At 33.5% G+C, this 25,796-nt stretch overlaps 1 protein-coding gene across 9 annotated transcripts in view; it reads left to right on the forward strand.

Annotated features, from left to right (window-relative positions):
- Positions 1-25,796, forward strand: part of LOC127732569 (CUGBP Elav-like family member 4) — a 146,681-nt gene that overhangs the window by 73,184 nt on the left and 47,701 nt on the right. The window contains exon 1 of one of the 9 annotated variants that reach the window (XM_052241637.1): positions 19,612-19,735. The exons of the other annotated variants lie outside the window; for them this stretch is intronic. Coding sequence (XP_052097597.1) covers positions 19,724-19,735 — 12 coding nt within the window. The 5' untranslated portion in view covers positions 19,612-19,723. Of the gene's footprint in view, positions 1-19,611; positions 19,736-25,796 lie in introns of those variants that run through there. 9 annotated transcript variants of the gene reach the window in all.

Raw genomic sequence — 25,796 nt, forward strand, 5'->3', positions numbered from 1 at the left:
ACTGAACTGTGTAACGATGGTTTTGATTGGTTAATGACACGTGCCTCGTCCATTATCATATTTAAACTACCCCAGGTGTTAGTTATGCACAAAGAAACCGTAGAAGTACATTAAATGTAGTTATTGACTTGTAACATAAATGGAAAACCACAAACTCATCTTAATTTAGAATTATGAATATTTAAAAAGAAGTTATTAAAGGGGCGTTATTCACTGAGCCGAACAATTTGTACATTTTATGTTTTCAGTTTAAGTTTACTTTGAACAGGAGAAACTTGGCTATATATATCCAACTTCATTCGAATTTGAATTAAAATGTTCACTATCCCGATATAGTTTCTTTTAACCGTGTATATATTCAGGTTAATTTGTGAAATAAATCGAAGAGGAAATGATGAAAATATTTAATGAAATGCACGCAGTATCATGAATGAAAGATATAAATTACATAAAGTCTTGTATGTAAATTAAAGTGTCTCAATTTCCATTAGTTGCGTGCCTATAGATCACGTGGTTTCAATTTCATTCGACATCTGAAGGTGCTATTATAAAAATGAATGATAGACATCTCATGTTTTTTTTTTCTGTAAATCATTGAGCACATGTTAATTAATTACTTTTTCAAGTTCTAACCCATTACTACCTTCCAAAAATAGATGGTTTTGTTTAGGTTTTATATAAAAAAAACTAATTTCTGACTCCATTTCTATGAACTTTATAGTATAAAATAACATAATATTCGTATTCGCTCTACATTCCCTTTCAAACAATGCAGTTATCATTCTAGTCTAGTTCTATTTTTCACAGAAGCTACACAAATACTGAACATATATATATACAAACAAATATGTCAGCTTCTTCTGTTGAGTCTCGGATGTTCAGTATCACGTTAATTCCATTTTATTAATATTCAGACACACTAGTAATTTTTTGGGGCCCTTTATAGCTTGCTGTTCGGTGTGAGTCAATGCTCCGTGTTGAAGGCCGTACTGTGACCTATAATGGTTTACTTTTATAAATTGTAACTTGGATGGAGAGTTGTCTCATTGGCACTCATACCACATCTTCCTATATCTATATACATTTTATCTATTTAAAACCTATTTCGTGATCGCCTTGCAATTTTAAAGAGAAGGAATTGAATTCAAAACTACAAAAGTTTCTTTGAACAATGACGCAAAATAACATAATATTCGTATTCGCTCTACATTCCCTTTCAAACAATGAAGTTATCATTCTAGTTTAGTTCTACTTTTCACAGAAGCTACACAAATACTGAACATACAAACAGATATGTCAGCTTCTTCTGTTGAGTCTCATATGTTCAGAATCACATAAATTCCATTTCATTAATATTCAGACACATTTTATCTATTTAAAACCTATTTCGTGATGCCCTTGCAATTTTAAAGAGAAGGAATTGAATTCAAAACTACAAAAGTTTCTTTGAACAATGAAGCAAAAGAGCGCAGTACAAAGCACAGCTACATCTGTAAAATTTATTACAACAAATTCTATAGCAGATAAACATGAAAAGTGTAATCAATTTCTATTTGATTCCTCACTCCCACACGTGCTGCACGCGCTTTCATCTGCCAACACGCGCATGCATATCTCAACATAAAGACTGGTTTGCACTTAATATATAAGATATAAAGACCTGGGGTGCCTTCACCTGGCAAATATTTCATCCATTGTTTTGTAATAAGCTATGTCAAAATATTTTTAGTGCACCGAAAATAAACAAACAAAAATCTTCGTTTCATTTGCTCTCTGGATTTTTATGGTTTACTATGTCGTGTAAGGTCGTGGTAAATATAGTTATGGTTTACAAAGTTCTTGATATACTATAGTCCTCTGTTTACATTATGTACACATAACCTACACGACAATGACAAAATAATACATTAAAATAGATAAAGAAAAACACATTTATAAATGACATAAATAACAGTAGTGTGCACAAATGAATTGGTATATATAAAACATTGGAACAAAGCTGTGAGCTGATCAGTCTGGCTTGTTTTATATATGTCCAGTCTTTGTCTGTTAAATAATCTTCAGTTGTCTTGATCAGTTAAGGGAGCTGCCATTTGATATTTATGCCTTTTCATTTTTCACTCTATTCGGTCCTGCCTTTTTTTTTTAGTTTATCCTGACTTTTTTTTACATAAATTGTCATCCTGCCTTTTTTTTTGCAAAGTGTCTCATTCTGCCTTTTTTTTTTACTCAAAACTCCTGTCCTGCCTATTTTTTCAAATTTCATCCTAGCCTTGTCATTTTCGTCAATATCTAAAATTAAAGTTCTTTTTTGGTTTGGCACTCGAGAAAATAATGGACGCTGTCTTCGTAAAGTGCTTCACGTCTTTTTTTGTAATGTAATTATTGTTCGTCTGCGTTAAATACCTATAGTAACTCGTGTATGCAAAATACCGAGAGTTCCATGTTCTCTCGGGCTTCACCACAAGATCCTTGAATTCTTGCTTTCAAGACAGATAAGATTGAAGAATCCTGAAAAATTTATAAATTTTATTCCATATTTGGACAGATGATATAAAGGAATTAACTGATGTTCTCACAGAGCCTGCACCTTGGAGGCACATAGTTATGTTTATTTTGAAGCTACAAAAATCTGATAGGAGAGTTTTAATTTTTGTTGTTTATAACTTTTTCCATTTGGCATTTTATAACAAAAACTGTCATTTCCCGTAATTTTCTTCAATTATTTATGATATCCCGCCCTGTTTTAAGTGAATATAAAATGAATGAATAATAGGAAGACGCTGAATTATTTTCATTCTTAAAACATGCGTGTTATCACTCTTTAGCAAATTACAAGTTTTATAGATATGTAATGTTACTGTGGCTGAAACATTCTTTCATGCAACACCTTCACCAGGCACTGGAGAGGGGGGCCCCCTCACTGGAAGAAAAACAAAACTAAACGTGGACATTTTACTTAGCTGCTAAACAAAATTTTAAATATATATATATATATATGTATCTATCCTATTCAAGAGTCTATCCTAAATTGAGGTAAATTATATGGCCTTCCAAATATCGTTTCGATTCCTAACATCACTGAAGAGACATTAATTGTCGAAATCCGGATATGGTGTACTAATTTTTGCACATTTTGTTTGCGGTATACCATCTTTTCCGCAAGTTTATTGTTTTCTGTTTGGTATTAAATTAATAGTTAACATCCATTTTGTTACATCTAGTGATCCGTTTATTTGGCAATCGCCAATGGCAGTCAGCATGGTTTAAGAACATTTGCTGTTCGACCTGTTAGTCAAACGCGTTTTGTTAAAATATACTTTTTCACTTTTTTGGTCTTTTGGAAAATGTTGTTTGTGCTGTACTTAGACCCCTCTACCAAGAAATATGTTTTGCATGCACACGTATAAAAATTGCGGTTTTTATCCAACGCAATCATAGGTTTGAACGTTGTTTTCAATTAAGACTTGTGTATATGTATCTATATTGATTCGTGTTTGTGATTGATGTACTTTTGTGAAAAAAATGTATTTTTACCATTATTTGAAAAACCCTGAGCGGAACTGTCTAATTATCTTTTACCTGTCGTTTTAGTAAATTACAATTACTGGTAGACAGACATGCTATTTTAACATTTGTTACTATTTATTTAAAGATAAAATTGTGTTTACTTTTCGAGATACAGATTGCGTCCCTCGTCAAAATCAATTTTGAAGACAATGAAGATATCAGGTCAATATTTATCAGTTCAAAATTTGTAATTAAAATTGAAGGATTTATGTACGCCAAACACACTGATATATTTCATGTATTTCAAATACGCAGAAAACATCTTATGCATTCTTTTTGTTACGTTATATCAAAATAATTAGATGTGGTATGATTGTCAATAAAGACAACTGTCCATCAGAGCCCCAAGGAAGAGGATTAAACAATTAAAGGTAACCGTACAGACTTTAACAATGAGCAAAACCCACACCGTATGGTCAGCCATAAAAAGGCTTAGCCTGACAAAAGGTGTAACAGTTTCAAATAAAAAAGAGAACTGATAAAAAAACAACAAACATTTATTGATGTTAGTTATATATTCTTCGAGACAGTCATGTAGTTATAATGTTCATGTACGTGTGTTATACATGTGAGATAAACCGGGATTATCTGAGATAATCCTAGTTTATCTGAGATAATCTAAGATTAATTAATAAAAGTGGTTAAAGCGTGCCATACATGTAACCGACTTATTCTTCTCTGGCTGAAATATTCTTTAGTTGGTGTAACTATGACAGAGGATTCCGCAAAATGAGCATGTAAGCGGAATTTAGCTTTTGTCGTCCTCTACTGTCACTCCGTTTATAGTGTTTTTTCTTCTTCTTTTTTTACAGTTATACAGTTGTATTGCAATATTGTGTTTCATTTTACAAAAGTTTGTTTTTTTTTAAGTTGGAATCGTTTGTGTTTCGTTGCTTTTATATTATCCACATCACGTGGTCCGTATGAACAAAGGCAGTGCGAACCTAACAGATGGTTAGTGTTCTAATGAAGAAGTTGGATGGTCAGATGACCCGGATTTGTTTGTAGGATTAGAATTTTATCCGCTTTTTAAGACTTTGATTTAATTCAGACGACAAGGACACCGGATGACATCTGTCTATTGTTAACGGTACATTCCATGGATAATGAACTCATATGACCTTTTTTGTAACTCGCTTTGCGGTCATTGACTGCATGGTTAAAAAAAAATAACAGAAGGTTCTAAGCCACAAGTTTAGCGGATTAGCCCATGTATGAAGAGCTACTTTTGAACAAGTGCAGATGGCCCAAACGAATCCTGATTAAGATCGTCATTTATTTCAAAATAACTGGCATAACTTTAGAAATCAAAAGACAATGTATTGCCTACATTTATAGAAGCCCACAGACCAGGAATTATCAAAACTATACACCGTGATGAGATTGACTTGATAAAAGTGGGAATATCGATAATTGTTTACTAATTTATAAGCATGGTATCATCGATGAGTTTCTTTCTACACACAAATCTAACAAAATCACTCCTGACCCTAAATCCTGTCTATATACATATGGTTCGCCTCTACAGAAGGTCTTGCTTTTCGCAGATGCTTATGTTGAATTTCCGGTAAATCAGTTATACTGGAGGTATATAAACTGGTTGATATTTAGTCTGATGGAACATTGCGTACTTATAAAATAAAATTGCGCTTTGAAATGGAGTTCACATACTACTCTTTGATCGGCTCTCTGTGCCTTTTGTCTTCTGATTTGATTTTTGTTTTCGTTTTTTTGTGATGATTTCCGATTTAATAAGTTAAGCTGATTTTTAAAATTTGTTCTTATGGTGTGCTGTTAAACCACTGTCCCAGGTTAAGGGGGATGCGGCACTCACAAACATGTTTTACCCCGCCCCATTCTTTAGGCAATGTCTGTTATCTGTCAGGAGCCCTTAATCTAATGGTTGTCGTTGGCCATATGAGTTTTTTTCGTTCACCGTTGTAGTGTCAATCAGACCGTTGTTTTTTTTCTTCTTTTGAATTGTTTTACATTTTGTCTACCAGGGCCTTTTATGGCTTCTAAAATGTGGTATATGCGTTTTCCACATCGTCAGTGAAGTAAGTGTTCACATGAAAATAACAATTTGTTAATTTCCTGCTTCCGAAGCGTTTTTTTTTATTTACTTACATTTGAAACATCTTTGTTCTTTGGTTCTAGTTGTTTCATTGGACCTCCCTATGTTTATGTCTTATATAAAAAAAATCAAACTGATGTTGTGGTATTAAATTTGAATTGCATACCTTTATGAAGGCAAAATATAACAAAGAATAAATACAAGCTCGTGCAAGTCAAAATAGAAATTTTGTGAAATCCGAGTTGTGGTTAATTTGAAATTCTCAATTTACCTATGAAATATTGGAATATATCTTATTAAGAAAATAGAGGTATAATCAACAATATCGTGGGGATATATAATAATTTGTTTTCAATCTTTGAAATATGAAACATTGCATGAGATTTCATCGATAACGGGAAATTAACGGTGAAAGACTGGAAATATTATAAGCTAATTATCGGTTCATTGACGGACTATGAGTTATATAAATGACCAAGCAGATGTTTCTCGTCTCAAACAAAAGAGTTTCATATTCATTATAACGTATAGACTGTCAGGGAATTATCCCCGTGGTAATAAGCGCTTTAATCACGATGACTTTGGTGTAATTTGCAGTAAAAACCAATATTCTGAATGACCGATACAAGACACGAAGTGGTCGTCAATGACCGCATAATTCAAGTGCTGGGATTCATAATAGAATTTATAATATTGAAATATTCGAAAGATGTAAAATAAAAATAAAAGAAAAGTGTCTTACAAAATGTCAGCCATCTACAACCGCTGTGGATAAATGTAACCAAGATTATTTTAAAAAGTTATCAACACCAATCCCTCACACAAAAGACCTACACATACACATTTGTAGTTGATGCAGCATATAAATTTATCTTTTTAAACTCTCCTTTTTTTTCTTTTTAAACATGAAAAATACAGTTCAAATAGGAACCTTTTTAAAGCTTACTATGCGGTTTGAGTTTTGCTCATTGCTGACGACGGTTCGGTAACCTATAGCAGTGAACCTCTACGTCATTTGGTCTCTGGTGGAGGGTGTCTCATTGGCAATCATGATAGATATTGATTATCCTAGATGTATTTAGAGAACAAAACACTGGTACAGATTATGATTGCTTGTTTTTAGGCATACCAGTTTCTTTTTCATTTAAATGTGTAGATTGTTAAGGATTTTTCCCAAAGTAGTAAGCGCTTTAATCATAATGACTTTCATTTAAAGCAAAATAAAACCAAAATTCTGAATAACCGATATTTCTCCGGGGTTGTCAGTTATGAAAAATACATGCACATGTTTCCTACAAACGAAGAATTTTTTTATGAATTTAAGAAAAGATGAAAAAGTTAACTCCTTTATAAATCAGATTCTTGTATTATGTTCAGTAGTTGAAATATCACCTATCCAACTTAGTAGAAAGAACAGTATTGGACCTTCCTAAACTTGTTTGCTTTATTGATGATATTACTATAATAATACGTGTTTCTTCTTTTTTCATTTAATATCTGAACAAAGAGTAAAACATACATAAATAATCTACGAATGAATAGGACTCAAGTATCCACAACCTCTAAAAAACCCCGTGTCTTGATTCAAAACTTCTTTAAAAACTTGCATTGTGCACATTCTATTTCAGTTTTTGATCCAACTGATTTTTCCGATTTTTGTAATGGGTGAATTCGATTTAAACGATGATGTTATACAAATATAAGCAATTAAAAATATAAATAGCATTACTGGCTAAGAAAGAAATCATTTTTAGTAGGTGGTTCTACATCTCTTTTGTAAAATCTCCATACCATTTTAGAAATCTGAAATAAAATGCGACAAAGAATTTTTATGAATGACTTTGACAAACGTTTTCTCGTGATGTCAAAATTAAATACAATTCAATTCTTTAAACGTACACATTACACGAAAATAAGATACGTACAATCATAATGGAAAACACAGCTTTGTCATTCCGCTTTACTTACAATAATACATTTAAAATGAATGTGGAAAAATCATATCTGTCTAACATCATCAGATTATTCAGTCAACATCAATGACTCAATTTGGGTTTCGATGTTCTAACCCTTTCAAATTTACTTTGAAAGCTTGAACTGTCTTGCCGGCGCACGCCATATCCTGCTCACATCGACCCTTTGTGACCCTTTGTATTGCTATCAACGTCGTCATAAAAATAGGTATGGGTAGTGGCTTAGAGAGTATTAGTATCATGATGAGTATGTGAGGTCTGTTCGTGGTTTTTTCCTAGTATTAAGGAAATGTGAGTGTTGTCTCTTAGAGCAATATGTGAGGGTCTGGATGGGATCCTTCATTTCTTTATTCTTCGATTTTTTTAGGCCATTTTTCTCTATTCTTTATATTTTTTCCCATTATTATCTATTCTTTATATTTTAGCACCTCATTATTCTCTATTTTTTATTGTTTTGGTCCATTTTTCTCTATTTTTTTTATTTTTTGCATATTATTCTCTATTCTGTAAACCCCCATCCACACCCTCACATGTACAAATTTATTTATTTTTCAAGAAAAAGATGTCTCTCTCCGTTGACTAATAAACTAATTGTTGCAGCTGCATGATGATGTTGATAAGTTTTTAGGCGGACATTTTATTTTCAATTTTGACTAAGTTTAATCCGTTAATGACTTATTTAAATGGATATTTGGATTCCAGGAAGCAACACTAATATAGCCAACAGTGTTTCTCAATATCAACATTATTCACGGATCATTGCACATCAGTGATTCTATCGCAATCCCGCAATTAAGTTTATAATGGAAATGTCTTGTTTAATTAGCCTCGTCCTGAGAATGACATTAGTGTCGACCACTTTAGCGCCATAAAGATGTAGATTACATCTATGATTTCATTAAATAATTTATTCTGCAATTGACTTTTATCAGAGATATATATATGTATATATTTCTCTGTTCTTATTTAATCAAAGCTTGTGGAATAATAATGATGGTATCGTTGAAAAAAACTTTCTGACTGAATTCTGTTTTGTTGTCTGAACATTAAATTTTTTAAACATTTAAAATTAAGAATATATCGCCCTCATGTAAAGCTCTGATTCCTTTTCGGGATTTTGCTATTCGGTTTTAATAGCTCTTCAATGTTTGTAATAAGTTTTTGGATATGCAACTATTTTGGCCTTGCACATCATTGAAGAGACATTAATTGTCGAAATTCGCATCTGGTGCAGTAAAATTGGCACCGTGTGTGTTATAAAAAATATATTTATATATATAGAGACAATTGTAATTTATATTCAGTTGACCTCATCTGATTTCATAAACAAAAAGAACTCGGTACAGTTTTAACGATAGGTTTGTTAAACATAGCATCAGAAAACTGCCTTTTTAGTTTAGACAGTTCTAGATTTGTATTTATAATTGCTAAGCATAGTGGTATGATTACTCAAGTCATCTGTATGTTGTATTCTTTACTGCACCAGTGCTTATAAGCATTCATTCAGTAGATATTGAATACCATGCATTTTCTCGAAATGCAGTAAGATCGTTTTTCGTCTGCTCGTTTTTGTCAGAGATATGTCGATATTTTGCTGACACAAATCTAAAGTGTTTGAGAAAAAGCAAACCATTAGAGACTAATAAACTATAGAATCATTTCAAAGCAAAGTCATAACGAAACCAGATTTACTTAAACTTTCACATAAATCCTTCCTTATATTGGACATGTAAACACGAACTCAGTTCCCAGAAGACGTTTTCTGCTTCCCACATTGTTGAATAAATAGTTTATTGTGACATATTTTATGATACAGTTTTTCTATGTAATGCGTGCTCTTCAACTTCCGAATTGATTTGGCCTATCAAATGTTTTGATCCGAGCGCCATTGACGAGTCTAAATTATGCGCCTGGTATCTTTGATGATTTTTAAAAGCCACTGGGTCGCACTGTTGGTGAACTGCTCGTCGCCGAAATGATCATGTGCTGATATGAATATCATTGATGCGGTCATCTCCTGCTTTTAACATGTTAAAATTGTTCGAAACACCAATGTTTTTTCTACACCCAGGCATGTGTAGATGGCCTTAACCAGACTTAACACAACTTTTGGATTAATTAATATCTTCAACTTCCTTATTAATCTGGCTATCAAATAATTTTATCCGAGCGCCATTGAAGCAGCTGAAGCGCACGTTTAACCGGTACTTAAAGGGGCACTAGCTACGAGATATATAAAAAATATAAAATATGATTTTTTTTTGTTCATTCATTAATGAAAGTGAAATAGTGAAATAATATATCGCTTTTAGCAGCCAGTATGGTTCCATTTTGTCAAAATAAGCTAAGAAACATTGATTATGAATTATTCACTTGCAAGTGAACTTCTGAATTAGACCTCATTGAATCCGTATTCATGTGAACTTCAATTTAACCCCTTAGCTAGAGATGGATAACATATGAATCGTGCTGAGTTATTTAAAGGAAAAGAATGTCAACATTGAAAGTGAAACAAATGTAAATCATTTGATTGACTGATTCGATTCACAAAAAAACTCATTCTTATACAGGTAAAAACGATGATTAATATATATTTTTAATCTATAATATGAAATTAAACAGACCTAGAAAAATCCAATTGCAGGAGTCCGGTTTCTATTTATATCTATATTTATGTTTATATTGCTTATGTGGCCATCGGAGGTATTCGGAGGTCAACTCGATAGTTAATAAGATGGCGTCTAGACTAAAATACTCACGAAACGAAGCTACATATTATCGAGCCAATGCCCCTGTTAATTTGGATAAATGTACGTTTTACATTGTTATAAATCAAATATGAGAATTTGAGTCAAATCGGTGAACATGAATTTGACAGCTTGTGCCCCTTTATACACTTGATGAGTTTTAACAATGCTTTCTTATCCTATTGTATTTTATTTACTCATATAACTTCCATAACATTGACATTTCGGAAAGGAAATCCACATAACTTGAGTCTTCGGGAGTGGCTTTTCGCTTTCCATATGCGTGTTATCACTAGACGTTTAGCTCTTAATGGGTCTTTTATTTCATAAGATACATTCTCGTTGTTATACGTCGATCCTCGTCGAGGGCACAGTAAGGTTAAACAAATACAGTTCAATTGATCATTCGAAGCTTACTTTTCTTTCCAAAACTCATACCGTTTAGTTAACTATAAAAAGTCTCATACCGTTTAGTTCACTATGAAAAGTCTCATACCGTTTAATTAACTATAAAAAGTCTCATACCATTTAGTCAACTATAAAAAGTCTCATATATACCGTTTAGTTAATTATAAAAAGTACCCGGTATGACAGAATGTGAAACAATTCATAGCAAAAATCAAACGTTTAATAATACAACAATGAACAACAAAACATATGGTAGACAAGACAGCTTATACGTTCGACAAATACATCTAACGGAGCAAAAGTGGATAATCGGATTTTAATCAGACAGCCTCAAATGACGCTTTTATTATCTGCTTACATGTATTTCAAGATGTTCATTCAGAAAAGATTATAGCAAATAAAAACAAGCGCATATTAACTTGACAATTACGATAAGGCCCGTCTTTTGTTATTAGTTCAGCTTTGTAAACTTCAAGTAACCTGAGTTTTCAATGATGAAACTGCAGACATGGACTTGTTGAAAATATAATTGAAATTTAGATCTGAGTAGCACAAGACATTATTTTTTAGATAAAGCTTTTCCGACCATCCGATATTTGCTTTAGTAGGGGGATGATAAAGCGTATATAGAAAAAGTTGTGATTGTACATGGAGTCATTGATTTTTCTTTTGATCTGAAGTAACCCATATGAGTGAGTAGCATTATCAAAGATTGAAAGCATTCTTATTCAGTTAACTTAGAGCTTCAATACAATACAATACAATGCAAGGCACTTCTCATGCATGAACACGTTGACGAACAACAAAAATGATAACACAGAAATACTTTTGTCTTCGTACATGCGATAGACTAATTTAAATCGGAATTAGTCTGTTATTGTTCTATAGTGTTATGACCAAAGACACTACATTTGACAAAGAACAAAATCGACCTAGACTTCACGCAGGACTAATTAAAACTGAATCAATACTTTGCATGACAGGCAACCAGTTTCCTACCACCATCGAAAGTTTCTTCGTACTTTCAGTACAGAAACTCATAAAGAATACAAACGATTAACGTGACACGACCACACTATAAACTATCCCAACTTCCTCCTTCTTACCAGTAACAGCTGTCTCCAAGAAGCATTATGGTACTTTTAAGGAAAAAAATGCCTGCGGGACACAGTTTGATTAACAAATAACTCAATTGAATGAGACATTCCGAATCGTTTTTAATACAAACCGGGAAGTGCTACATCACGTGACTTTTAAAATTCGGTTTGTTCGTCAGAATGAAAAACTAATATTGAGACATAGCCTACATTTCCTAATTGAACAAAATTTGTAGCACTTTCTTAGATCAAAATTATCTAAAAGTTCAGGATGATCTAAACGAATCAAAATAAGTTGACCGATATTCGATAAATCATCCGTACACGATTCATCATTTACGTAATTTATCTTTAGTTAATTAGGACCGACATGTGCCATTATAGTTCTTCTCAAGAATTATGCGATATTATTTAAACTTTTCAAATCTTGGGTGAAATCAATTGTACATGCAATCAATGTCTGTTTCTAACCTGCGCTGATGTCGATTTTGTGTCAATCATCGCCAGCTAAACCAGTGTTAATCAGGACGGTCAATAACTTGCCAGATTCTAAGACTTCCGCAGAACGGAAAATTAATTGAGTACTTTTGTATCCTGAGGAATTCTTGCTTTCATTGGGGCTACACACAGGTACATATCTCATAAAAAAAATCCGAAGTTAGAACAGTAAACAATGTATTGTTGAAATAGGTTTGTTGCTTTCTGTCGTTGGCTTGCTGTCTCATTGACAGGGGTTTATCTTACATCACCATTCATTCATATGAAAAGAAGTTTCTGATACATATTGAAATATTTTCCGTAGAAAAAAATTACGTCAAGGTTCTCGTGTTACCTACCATGTTCTACAAAGGGAATAATTTAACTCACATTTCCTTATATTTTTGGAATTCCGACCAGACTTTGTATGCTTGAGTTGTTTATGTGAGAATTCCTTATTCTATACTAACTAACTTCAGGGTTTTTGGTCTAGCATTTGGAGCATGACAGTCGAGTTTACGCTTATCGTTTATTAAAATAAACAAAACATTTGCTTAAATGTACATTTTCTATCTTAAGGCAAATTTTGTAATCAAGTTTTTTGGTAAGCATCCAATAGAGATGCCATATTAGAATTTTAGAATAAAAGAATGAAAAATGTTTTCCCCCAATTATACCCTCTTAATATTGATTTGGACAAAAAAGATCATTATCTTGATATCCCCATGTTTATGGCTTCATTAAACACAGAAATCCTTACAAAGTCTTGTAGAGATGTTACTCGACTAATTAACCGAGACGATACCCCATTAACATTTTAATATACGTACTCCTTTGACTAGTTTTTACCAGGAATCTGTTAAATACAAAGACACAATTCGCTAATGAACAAATGTCAACGAAAATACACAGTACGGCTTCTTCTCGTTGTCTTTTCTGTGTTTCCAAAGCATGGAACTCAATCAATAACAAAGTCTAAATGAGACAAAAACACCGAAAACAAATCTGTTCAGACCTTAAACGACTCTTAGAAAATAATTCACGTCCTAATAAAGACAGTAGAAACTATGTACATGTAGATCTATGGTAGAAGAAACCTTTCTGTAACCTTGAATAACAGTAACCTCGTTTCCGATCTTTTCATCACCAGTTTAGTTCACAAGAGCTTGAAAGAATGCCACCTGCATTGTTTAATATTGAGCAATAGTAACGTAAAATTCTAGTTGCAAAAAGGTGAAATATTTTGTCTGCTCGATAAAACCTGTTGAAGAAAACGAACAACATGTGAGTTTGTTGTAACAGCCAAATTATATGTTTCATCTCCTATAAATCTATGCACCATGCCGGAAGCAACAATTTAGAATAACTTGGTAATTAAACAAATTCTATGAATACCTGAAGAAAAAGATGCGTAACACTTATAAACATTATTATCTATTAACTAAAGATGGATGATTTATTAGCTTGCTATCTACACAAGAAATCTACAGAAATGACTGTGGAGGGTTATCAAGCAGTAGATCGGTTGGTGTTCTTTTTTGCCAACTTTCCAGAATAATTGAGTTATTACTTATCTTGTATATCATCGGTAATTATCGTTTGTGTTTTTGTATTTTATCGGTAATTATCGTTTGAGATTTTGTATATTATCGGTGAGTATCGTTTATGTTTTTGTATAGTATCGGTAACTATCGTTTGTGTTTAAGTATATATTCGGTAATTATCGTTTATGTTTTTGTATACATTCGGTAATTATCCTGTCTGTGTTTGTATAGTATCGGTAAATATCGTTTGTGTATTTGTATATTATCGGTAATTATCGTTTGTGTTTTGAGTCAGCAGAGGATAATATATGCATGAAACAGCTTCACGTTTTAAATGAATTGAATCTGTGAATCTACATATCATCCGTGAGACCGGGATGAAGGACGGGCAATTTGAAGAGCCACTGGGAAAAGAGGGTTTTTATTTTTGGATAGGGGTACAAATCTAGCCTTGAAATAGGCCAGAACTCTAATGTGGAAATTTAAGTTAAGACGATATCGATTAGAACCCAACAAAGGCCAACCTATGCTAAATATCATCTGTCAGTAAGTTTCGATCTAGAAAATTTATCTTTTTTTTTCTATGTATTTTATATTTATAATTTTTCTTTTATTTTTTGGCATTTATTCTAAAGTCGTTGAACAATAAAATATATCATATGCATATTTTCTTGTTATTGCAAGATACGAGCAAAACAAAGTGAGTAGATGATGCGATTAACAGGATATGACTAAAAAAACCCGATGGAGATCAAAAACCTAAAAGCAGAAACCTAAACACATAAACCTAAACCATAAACCTAAATACATAAAACTAAACACAGAAACCTAAACACATAAAACACCAGGAAGAAACTAAAAAATATGTTTCTTGTCGTCGGGTTAGTATGATTTTATGAGGAAATAATAAAATAATCTTCTCGTTCTATTTATCGTTAAAAAATTTGTATCGTGATTTCAGTTCTAAATTCTTTAAAACACTGAAGTGTAATACTATACACAATTTTCTGGTATTAATTTCAAATCAGATTAGAGTTGTCATGGGACTAAGGAATTGCTTTACAATGTCATTATTATTTCATTATAAGATAGTCGATAAATTTGACATTAAAATGTATAATTTCATATAAATTTTGTCAGCTAAAGCAAGTGATTTTTGTTAAGGCTTAAGGAGGAGTTTCGGGAAAGCGGAAAGATTTGAGATACATTCATGCCAATAATGGCAAACTTAAAAATGAAGAATATGTTACAATCAAACGAGTAAAGCAATTTTGTAAAGATATGATAATGATTTAGGGGTCATCCATAATTGTCAACCATTTTCCAAAGTGTACAAAACGTACACTTGGTGGGAGGGGGTTAAAAATCAACATTTTTACCGTACGCTTTTTTTTATTTCCGCAATTTATGTCAGATAGGTTTCATTTTATTTTCAATGCAAATTTCTATATTAAACTAAACTATAATAGACAGGGTCTTCTTTTTATTAAGAATGATTGATTCTTGTCTTGAAATCTGAAAATGGTTGATGTACACTTTTTGAAGGAGGGTGGGGGGTCTGAAAAAGTGTATGTTTTGTACACTTTGGAAAATGGTTGACAATTACGGATGACCCCTTAATCCTGGACTCATTTGGTCTGCCAATATGATATACATGTATATGTTTCATGTTATTTTCTTCATAAATGTATGTTTTGATTGATTGATGGCCTATTCACACCGTGTCATCAAACATGAACTTTGTCGAAGAATATTAATGCACAGTGTATAAGAATCAAATCTAAAACAAAGTTATTGAAGGTATATTGTACAGTAATTATAGCAGAAGAATTTTATGGACATCAAGATTAACGTCACAAGTGAAGAGTGTTGTACGTAGGTCAACGTAAACGTTGCGATAGACTAGTGTTGTACGTAGGTTAACGTAAACGTTGCGGTAAACTAGTGTTGTATGTAGGTCAATGTTAACGTTACGTGAGAGAAGTGTTGTATGTAAGTCAAAGTTAATGTTCAAGAGAATAGTGCTGTATGTTAGTCAACGTTAACGTTACGGGAGAGTAGGTTGTATGTGGGTCAACGTTACCGTTACAGGAGTGTTGTACGTAAGTCAACGTTGACGTTAGGGGAGAGAAGTGTTGTATATAAGTCAATGTTAACGTTACGAGAGAGTAGTGTTGTATATAAGTCAACGTTAACGTTACGAGAGAGTAGGGTTGTATATAGGTCAATACTAACGTTACGAGAGAGTATTGTTGTATGTAAGTCAGTGTTAACGTTGCGAGAGAGTAGTGTTGTATGTAAGTCAATGTTAACGTTACGAGAGAGTAGTGTTGAATGTTAGTCAATGTTAACGTTACGAGAGAGAAGGGTTATATGTAAGTCAATGTTAACGTTACGGGAGAGTAGTGTTGTATGTTAGTCAATGTTAACGTTACGGGAGAGTAGTGTTGTATGTAAGTCAGTGTTAACGTTACGAGAGAGTAGTGTTGAATGTAGGTCAATGTTAACGTTACGGGAGAGTAGGGTTATATGTAAGTCAATGTTAACGTTACGGGAGAGTAGTGTTGTAGTATGTTAGTCAATGTTAACGTTACGAGAGAGAAGGGTTGTATGTTAGTCAATGTTAACGTTACGGGAGAGTAGGGTTGTATGTTAGTCAATGTTAACGTTACGGGAGAGTAGGGTTGTATGTTAGTCAATGTTAACGTTACGGGAGAGTAGTGTTGTATGTAAGTCAGTGTTATCGTTACGGGAAAGTAGTGTTGTATGTAAGATATTGGAGAGAAGTCTTGGATGTAGGTCAACGTTAACGTTACCGGAGAGTAGTGTTGTATGTATGTCAATGTTAACATTTCGGGAGAGGATTGGTGTATATAGGTCAACGTTTACGTTACATGAGAGTAGTGTTATAAAAGCCCTGTTCATTGATAATTTTCTATGTTTTCTATGTATTGTGTGCAATTTTGTCGCATGTACATTTACTCCATATCCTTTCATTTTCTATTGTATGTAGGTCAACGTTACGGGAGAGAAGTGTCGTATGTAGGTCAACGTTAACGTTACTGGAGAGTAGTGTTATATGTAGGTCAATGTTAACGTTACGCGAAAGAAGTGTTGTATGTAGGTGAATGTTAACGTTACGGAAAGTAGTGCTGTTTGTAGGTCAACGTTATGGGAGAAGGGTTGTATATAGGTCAACGTTAATGTTACGGGGTTGATTGGTTGCTGTCAGATATACGTTATCGAATCCATGGGAGTAAAGGGTTGCGTTTAGGTCTATGATAGGAGAGTAGGTTTGCATGCAGTGTTGCAGGCAGCGTTAACATTGAGAATGTTTCGGGTTGAGATGTTTCCATGCTGGTTTAGTTTATCGAACTTAGTAGGGTGTAGTCAGGGATGTTTTATGATATTTATGGGATCATGCAGTTAATGCAGTCAAACGTTAGGGTTACGGTTTAATAGACTTCATCTATCCAAAAGTACGATCAATGGTAAGTCCAATGTACCTTGTTGGGAAAGGGTAACCGTATCAAATTGTGCTGCTGATGATGATGCTACAGCGCTATCTGCTTTAATGTTCTGTTTGTTACAATAAACAGCGTTATCTGCTCAAATGTTCTGTGTGTTGCATTGATACGGCGCTATCTACCGAAATGTTCTGTTTTTACAATGAACAACGCTATCTACCAAAATGTTCTGTTTTTACAATGAACAACGCTATCTACCGAAATGTTCTGTTTTTACAATGAACAACGCTATCTACCGAAATGTTCTGTTTTTACAATGAACAACGCTATCTACCGAAATGTTCTGTTTGTTACATTGATACGGCGCTATCTGCCGAAATGTTCTGTTTGTTACATTGATACGGCGCTATCTGCCGAAATGTTCTGTTTTTACAATGATACAGCGCTATCTGCTTAAATGCTCTGTTTGTTACAATTAAATGCAGTGGCGGATCCAGGGGGGTTCCGGGGTTTGGAACCCCCCCTTTTCTTGACAATCAATGCTTTTGAATAGGGACATATGGTTGGAACCCCCCCCCCCTATCCGTGTTGGAACCCACTTTTAAAAATGGCTGGATCCGCCCCTGAAATGACACTTCCTGCTATAAAATATTATTATTACGTACGTCGGTGTTTAACGACCTTGACTATCCATGAGGATCTCGCACGGTCGGCTGATCTGCAAAAATGTTCTGTCTTTGACAATGAAACGGCGCTATCTTCTAAAATGTTCTGTTTGTGACCATGATACGGTGCTATCTTCTAAAATGTTCTGTCTGTGACAATGATACGGCGCTATCATCTAAAATGTTCTGTCTGTGACAATGATACGGCGCTATCTTCTTAACTGTTCTGTCTGTGACAATGATACGGCGCTATCTTCTAAACTGTTCTGTCTGTGACAATGATACGGCGCTATCTTCTAAAATGTTCTGTCTGTGACAATGATACGTCGCTATCTTCTAAAATGTTCTGTCTGTGACAATGATACGTCGCTATCTTCTAAAATGTTCTGTCTGTGACAATGATACGGCGCTATCATCTAAAACGTTCTGTTTGTTACAACCTAACGGTGCTATTAGCTGAAATCTTCCGTTTGTTACAATTGGAATGAGGAAGGTGCTCCCAAAAGTAATTGGTTTTTTTAACAAGGGGTTTTGCATGTTTGGTTTATTTGGCATTATACTATCGGAAATCAGATTCAATTTTCAACATCTGATTTTATAAGATGGGTAACAGGAAAAAATCGCACGGTGAATAACGGTAATTTTTGTTAGCGCAGATTAATTACATGTAGATGTGTCTCTCTTTGTCGTTTTCAAGTACAGGTCATAGAAAAAAAAAAGATATGGGGTATCCATCCACAACACAAAATCAGGTACATTCACACACACAAAAAAACACACACAAAAAGCAAAGGAACAGCGCTTTTATTGCTGATCTTCATCTCAAAGTCACAGTGAGGCATTCAACACGGAGCAAAAAAAATCTTTGCATTTGTGACGTCGCCGCATCTCATCTTGCGTTTCAACATATTAGGCGAGAATTTCGTATTTTTCTGGTAAATCGGATTGAAGTCAATGGCGTTACAGTATTTCCAATCATGTATATATACTAAGCTGATTATCTTTTAAAAATATTTGTAATGTTATTACGTAATGTAAAATAATCGATGTTCGCAGTAAAAAGATTCAGAATTATTTTTATCAATTTAATTTCGAAAATAAATAGGAAATGCTATTCTGATAATTTGATGCTCTTATGGACTTCGTCCTCTTTCACAGTTAATACTTGCCTCATATTATATAACTAATTAAATAAATAAACGATTTTTGGAAATTTTAATTGTACGCTTTATAAAAACGCAAATGTGAAAGGTTATTTATGCCTCAAATGACTAGAATAGCATGCAATACAATGGTAATGGTAAGCACCGTTCCTAATACAATAAATAGTGTCTGTATAATTACATTGAAACTGTGCACGTACGTTTCATATATATCCTTTTATATGTTTCATTACCATTCTATTTACGTATCTCATTAAGGAACTAAGGGATGAAATCGACAAATGTCTTTCATCAAGAAAAACCAATACACAAGTCCACCTGTTTGTTTTAAGAGACACTTTTATAATCAATATTAATGTGTAGAGAAAATCGCAACCTACTATGACATATTCGTAATTAGAAAGATATTCCTTTTGAACCTGAAAAATCTGACATTATTATTATTGGTAAATATCTACCAATGGAATAAACGTTTGGATGACTCGGATTGACCTGTGTCTTTGAAGTGTTTTAGTGGTGGAAACATCAACGGTTGAGAATGTTAGTGAGGGTAAGTCGAGAGTTTTGATATTCTATTCAAAGTCTTAATTAGTAAAAGCGTTTTAATGCATATGATTTACCCCTAAATGTTAACATAGCCCTCTTTTAAAAAATTTTACCTAAAAATGGCATCGATGAAACATTCCCACATTGATTGAAATATATCATGATTCTGAAATAGATAATAATTTACTTATATGGAAAGGTATAATTCCCATCGTGTATCTGTATGATATCGATTTAGGTTCCGCAGATTTTACTAATACTTAAGTTATATATGTCTATATACGTGCAGGAATGTAAAAATATTCTGATTTTATCCGATTTTCATTAATGGGAACATATTAATGGGGTAAAAAATTAAACAATAAATTTAAATTATGTAATCTGTGTTTTTAGTGTTTTTTGTTGTTGTGTGGGAACTTAGAATTAAACAAAGCAAGTACTTGGACCACAAATGATACTTTGCTACTGGTGGTCTGACTAAAACGTCATGGTAATATCTGATTAAATAAATAAATCTAAAACAAAAACAGGCCATGGCATATTGTTCAATATAGCTAAATTTATATAAAAAAATAAGCCTAAAACAAGCATTTCTGTGTTACTGGTGATCTAATGTACAAGCTGTTGGTACAATGTAACAATGCATGTCTGCAACCTTGAACTTTGCAATGAAAGGATATTTTTGTAATATTTTATAAATGCAACTTTCCCCCCAGAAAGTCATACATATTATTAGAAAACAATAGTATCTTTCTCCAATTGATATATATGTAAAAATGGTGTTTTGATCCTAATCACAATTCTAAGCACATCTTTTGTGCACTGTGTTTACACGTTTTGGTCTAAACATATCTCAGTTCTAAACATGTTTAGACAATGTATTTAAGATTGTGTTTAGAATCGTGTTTGACTTAGAAATAAGGATTTTATTCCTAAACACTTTAATTCTAAACCAAATTTGAAAGTCTTTAAATTTAAAACATATGTACATTTAATGTGCTTACTGAGAAATGTGTTTAGATATTATACACAATCCTAAACACGTTTAGAACTAAACATGTAATACAAGTGCTTATTTTCTAAGCACGATTTTTACAGTGTGGATACTTGTCTTTTTTGTCTTAATTGATTGATTGGTGATTGCTTTACGCTCATCAGCGCAAAAAGGCTATATCGCGGCGTCTTTATTGAAAAGGCAGCATTTTAGTAAAATAACGAAAGAATAATACAATCAAAGTTTCAAAGGTTATTATTTCCTTCCTGTAAGTTTTTCTGTCGGTATTTTATTGAATATCTATATTTTTTCTTTGGAATTCGCCAAATTTGAAAAGAGAATGACATATTGTCTGAAAACTGGTCTAATGTTGAAGACAACATGTTCACCTCTGATGTCATTTGGTTATTTGTGTCGTTGGTTCGCTGTCTCATTGACGTATATCTCACTTTGGTTTTTATTCGTTTCTTTAAAAGAAGACTGAACATGTATCAATTTAGTTGTTGTTTTTATTAATTTAGCACCTCAAACAATGTACCCAATTATCACTTTTGGGCGAAAATGCCACAAATAAATATCCAAAAGTGTATTTTCAGTCTAGGAGAATTGACATTTTGAACTTCATCATCTTTGAGAATCTTGTGTTATTTACAGGATAGTTATTATTTTCTATCTTAGCGAAAAGATGTAAAGCTAACTTTTTCAGGAACGTTAACTTCCCTAGAGAATGTCTCAAATACCAGTCTACCGTCTTTTTTCTATAAGAAATGTCATTTAGTCTTTTGAAAAATTTCTACCTAATGTGACAGAAGTATTCTCTCTTGCTTAATCTTTAACTAGAGAGTTGATGATTTGAAGGCTAATAAATAATAAGCTCAAACTGAACAGACGAAACCTTCAATGTATGTTATATTTAAAGCTTCTGGTGTCAAAGTGTTCATGTGTAGAGTAAACATAAAAATAATTCGTAAGGATACTGCAGTACAGGCTTGAGGTTGCAAACACAAACGATGTATTTAGGGAGCTACCATTTGATTTTTATGGGGGGCTAAGATGAAAAATTGTGTGCTGCATTTTTTTTTAGTTGTAATCTCGGCCCTGCCTTTTTATTCCCCCACCCTAAAAATCAAATGGTAGCTCCCTTACAGCACAAATCTCTGTATCGACATCATAAATATCTATATTTACAGCACACATATCTGTATATACAGCACAAATATCTGTATTTACAGCACGAATATCTGTATTTACAGCACAAATATCTGTATTTACAGCACGAATATCTGTATTTACAGCACGAATATCTGTATTTACAGCACAAATATCTGTATTTGCAACACAACATAAGAACGAACTGTATAACAATCAGTTGAAATAGGTTTGACTCATCAGCTCGGAACTTTACAAAAAAAAACAACCAACAACATAACCATAAGAGTAAGACACAAAGTAGTCGTTCTAAGAGCACCTAGCTATTGCAAAGCCCATTTTAAATGAAAAATAAATCATTTTCCCAGATTAAGTGTAAAATCGACAGAAACAGTATGAGAAAAACATGACCTTGTGCAATGCCAAAATATAAGGGAGCTACCATTTGATTTTTATGGGGGGCTAGGATGAAAAACTTTGTCCTGCATTTTTTTTAAGTTGTAATCTCTGTCCTGCCTTTTTATTTTTCACTCTATTCGGTCCTGCCTTTTTTAATTAGTTTATCCTGACTTTTTTTACATAAATTGTCATCCTGCCTTTTTTTTTGCCAATTTGCTCATCCTGCCTTTTTTTTTGCCAATTTGCTCATCCTGCCTTTTTTTACACCCAAAACTCCTGTCCGGCCTTTTTTTCAAATTTCATCTTAGCCCCTCCCCCCTCCCCCTCATAAAAATCAAATGGTAGCTCCCTAAGCAAAAACAGGATGTAGGACCATATGATAAAGTGTTCATTTATTAGAAGAAACAAGTTTACCGCTGTTTAATTTCATAAATTCATTAGGAAGATACAAATCAAGGTGAGAAAAAAAACTTAGGAAATCGCATGAGCAAGACCTGTTTGCAGATCAGACGACACTTCCGGTTTCTGAAGATTACAAAATCGCACCGCTAGTGAGTTGAGATACAGACACATCATATCGGTCAACAAATTCGTGTTAATGACCGTAACATAGTGTGTCTATTTCAGGCGTTCTTTCTCATAATTCTGCATCTTGGAGCAATGTTTGTGTCAGGAGAACAACCCTGGTACCCTGGTAATATCAATTGAGATATTAAAAACGCCATACCATGTTGTTTCTCTTTTCGTTTTTTCTCTTTTTATTTCTCTTTTCGTCTTTTCTTTTTTTTTTTATTTTTGCCATTGCGTTATTAGTTAGGGAGCTACCATTTGATTTTTGGGGGGGGGGGGGCTAGGATGAAATTTGAAAAAAATAGGCAGGACAGGAGTTTTGATTAAAAAAAAGGCAAGATGAGCAACTTGGTAAAAAAAAGGCAGGATGACAATTTGTGTAAAAAAATTCAGGATAAACTAGTAAAAAAAAAGGCAGGACCGAATAGAGTAAAAAATAAAAAGGCAGGACAGAGATTACAACTAAAAAAAGCAGGACAAAATTTTTCATCCTAGCCCCCCCCCCCCTAAAAATCAAATGGTAGCTCCCTTAGTCTTCCATTTATGGTTTGAACATCCATGTGGTATCTTCCGCCTCTCTCATATGAAGAGATACATGCTTTATGTAGTAACGGTAGTATCCTTAATCTCAAGTTATCATGGATATATGAGATGCAAGCACTACAAGTGAGAGGTTTAGCTAGCTATAAAACCAGGTTCAATCCACCATTTTCTACATGGGAAAATGCCTGTACCAAGTCAGGAATATGACAGTTGTTATCCATTATCCATTCGTTTGATGTGTAACTTTTGGATTTTGCCTTTGATTAGGGACTTTCCTTTTTGAATTTTCCTCGGTGTTCAGTATTTTTGTGATTTTACTTTTCACCGATATGTAGGTCATTGAGTAACACGACATCATCATTATTTCTGAAAGTGAAATTAATGAAACAAGCAAGATGCTTGTTGCTTTTGTCTATGAGAAGATTCTGTCCAAATTTTGCTCCAAATGAGTACAAAATCAAGTCGACAACTAGGGGTGCACAAGTAGTATCCATTGAAATTCCTAGAATAAAACCCACTGTTAAATGAAAAACATGTAGTGATTCTTTAAATTAAGCATGGAGACTATTGGAAAACGTAGAAAAATGAATCATTTTGATATTACAGCAAAATTGTAGATTATGATTGAAAGTTTTGGAGCAGATCTTTAGAATTTTTAAGATGCCACACCTGATCGACACCGCTGGTTGAATGTATAAATCATTACAATATTATACTGAAGGCCAGCGTTTACTTTATAGAATGAATGATAGTGAGAACTTTAGAAAGTTGTTTAGTCGCACTACTCTTATTTATAGCAACATCACCGTAAAACTATTAGGATTTGATATCCCGTTTGTAATAAGTTTTCTTCTGGTACAGGTAAACTTCAAAATCTATGTATCAATGAAAAATTAAGTAACGGTTTTACGCAATTTGTGGTAACGAAATGCAGTTGTATATTTGGGTTTTCAAATACTTTGAACTGTTGAATATAAGTACAATTGTTTGTTGCTCAACGCCCAGTGGCAAACATGTCATGTATATTCAGGTCGATTGAACAAAAAATAATGCAATAGATAGGCCACCAAGTACCACTACCAGAGTTGTTACAAGGAGTTTTTTAATGTGCAAAAAGCGTGATGCCTTCCTTACACGAAGTATTAGAGTAAACGTCCCTATTCCGGACGTGGCTGCGTATTTATACATCCCTAATAGCCAATCAAATGCCTTTGGTAGCAATGGTAAGATAAGTCAAGATGGACATTTATCTCTGTTTCACAGTCAACCAAGGTGGGTTATCCAGGCGGCCATATGTTTCTATGTCCCAGTCAACCAATATGGTTTTTACAGGTATATATTTTGAATCCCAGCCAACCAATATGGTTTATGCAGGTGACCATGTATCTTTATGTAATATTAGTTATACAGGTTGCCATATGTTTTTATGTAATATGGTTTATTTATGATTATCACACATCCATTACAGTGCGACAACATGACAAATTATCACCCTTTTGAAACGTCATTTAGTTTTGATTATTAAGGTATATAACCATTCTTGATTGAAATGTGTTGTGGACAGCTGTCCATAAATTATTCTTCGTGTCATGTGATAATGGGTGTTAACACGTGACATATACAAATTCTCTTTGCTCTTACTATAAAAAGTAAGATAACAAAAATACCGAACTCCAAGGAAAATTCAAAACGGAGAGTCCTTGGCAAAATCAAACGCTCAAACACATCTCACTCTCTCACTCATCCTCTCCGTGCCTATCAGCACATAAGGCCTCAACCACTACTCGCCACATTTGCCTGTCTTTTGCCTTCTTCTCAATCTCCTTCCAGGTTTTCCCAAAGTCTTTCATCTCAGTTTCTACCATTCTGCGCCAGGTCTCTTTTGGCCTCCCTTTTTTCGTCTACCATCAGGTGTCCATCGCAAAGTAATCTTGGTGATATCCCCATTTCCTTTCCTCAATACATGGCCAATCCATCGCCATCTCTTCTTTTTAATATCCGTCTCAATACAACACTGATTGGTTTTGTGGTACAGGTCTTTGTTGGTTATAGTATTGGGCCAGAATATCTTACAGATTTTCCTAAAGCAAGTGTTATGGAATGAGGAAAGCTTTTTCATGTCTGATTGGATAATTCTCCAGCATTCTGCCCCATATAGAAGGACTGACTTCACATCTAACGAATGGAAAACAACTGTCATATTCCTATACTATAATCTGCTTAGTTGTGCTTTAACTATCTCAAATATGCTTCACAATTTAAATGCACTACACTACAAACTTTGCTTTTTTGGTAGCTGCACTGTGTCGATTTTTATTGTGCGTATCATAAAAAGAGTATTAAGTATGCAAGTAAAACTGGTTTAACACAATTTGTGCGTGTACTAATTCAAGCTTGTAGAACCGTGTTC

Source organism: Mytilus californianus, unplaced genomic scaffold, assembly GCF_021869535.1.
Source record: "Mytilus californianus isolate M0D057914Y unplaced genomic scaffold, xbMytCali1.0.p SCAF_25, whole genome shotgun sequence".
NCBI classification, from domain to species: Eukaryota; Metazoa; Mollusca; class Bivalvia; order Mytilida; family Mytilidae; genus Mytilus; species Mytilus californianus.